Genomic DNA, 1,339 nt, shown 5'->3' with positions numbered 1-1,339 from the left:
TGATAACAGATGGGTACATTGATAAAATTATTAATAGTTAATACAGATTATGTTTTCGTTCGTCGTGCTTTGAGTGTTGACTCTTGACTGTTGAGTGCCATAATGAGTAATGACTATACGTTTTATTCGTTAATTGTTTTATAAATGTATAATTATTATATTTTATTCATGTGTAGCTCCTGTAAATAGTAAAAATTGTCATATAAAAAACTTTGAAAGTTTATATTCTGTGATCTTATCAATTACACGAATACCTACCAACGTATTTCAATTTTATTTATAAATAATAAATTAAGATGAATCGAAAAATTGATTCTTACTTTAACTCAAATAACAAAAAAAGTGTAAAAGATACACAGGATTATGTCGAATCAGAACAAGCTGAATATATCATTCAAAGTGATGATGAAATAAATTCAAGTAATTATTTTATATATAAATTATATTAAATTATTAAATATGAATAATCATTAGTGGGTATACCTACTCTATTCTGTTTAAGTATTAAATAATAATATAATAAATAAATATTAATTTGTTTTATTCATAGGTATAACATCGAATTCAAGTACATGTAGCAGTGACATCAATAATGACAATAATGGTCCTGAAATAAATCTTGGTGGACTAAAAATTCAAGAAAAACATCAAGAAAAGTCTGTAGCTGGTCCAAGTGATATTACAAAATGTGTAAGTGACAATCCAACTCAACCAATATTAAAAATGTTTCCAAAAACTAAATTTGGTAAACAATGGCGACATTTTCATATCGAATGGTATAAACAATATTCATGGTTAGAATATAGCATAATTGAAAATGCATCATATTGTTTTGCTTGTCGATTTTTTGCATCAGAGTCTGATAATTCGCCTTTTATTAAATCTGGATTTAAAAACTGGAAAAATGCCATAGACAAAGATTGTGGAATTAAAGGACATGACAAATCAATTACTCATATAACATGTATGTCCAAGTGGGACGGTTATAAGCAATCAAGGAAAACAACATCTATTCAAACACAACTTAATGTAGCAAATGAGGCATTGATTAGAGAAAATCGTTATTACATATACAATATTGCTGAAATTTTACTGTTTACTGCCTGCCAAAACATAGCTCAACGAGGTCATGATGAAAGTGAAAGCAGTCTTAACAAAGGAAATTTTCTTGAACTATTAGAATTATATGTAAAAAAAGATAAAAGATTAAAAAATAAAATTGAAAACTTACCAAAAAATGCCAAATATACACATCATTCCATACAAAATGAATTACTTTCAATAATGAGTCAAATGGTATTGCAGTCAATCTCAAATGAATTAAAAGAATGTAAGTATT

The 1,339-nt window shown here is 26.4% G+C and overlaps 1 protein-coding gene across 2 annotated transcripts; it reads left to right on the top strand.

The window, feature by feature from the left end:
• Positions 1–6: 6 nt before the first annotated feature.
• Positions 7–1,330, top strand: LOC112681183 (zinc finger MYM-type protein 1-like; the record flags this gene model as incomplete). Of its 2 annotated transcripts, XM_025551444.1 has the most annotated exon segments (3): positions 7–106; positions 177–420; positions 551–1,330. In XM_025551444.1, coding segments are annotated over 2 exon segments (904 nt in total), but the record flags the coding sequence as incomplete, so codon positions are not given.
• Between the last annotated feature and the right edge of the window lie 9 nt (positions 1,331–1,339).

Source organism: Sipha flava, unplaced genomic scaffold, assembly GCF_003268045.1.
Source record: "Sipha flava isolate LNK unplaced genomic scaffold, YSA_version1 18737_pilon_pilon, whole genome shotgun sequence".
In the NCBI taxonomy this organism is placed as follows: Eukaryota; Metazoa; Arthropoda; class Insecta; order Hemiptera; family Aphididae; genus Sipha; species Sipha flava.
Note: the sequence above shows the minus strand (reverse complement) of the source record. Positions and strands in the feature narration are given on the sequence as shown.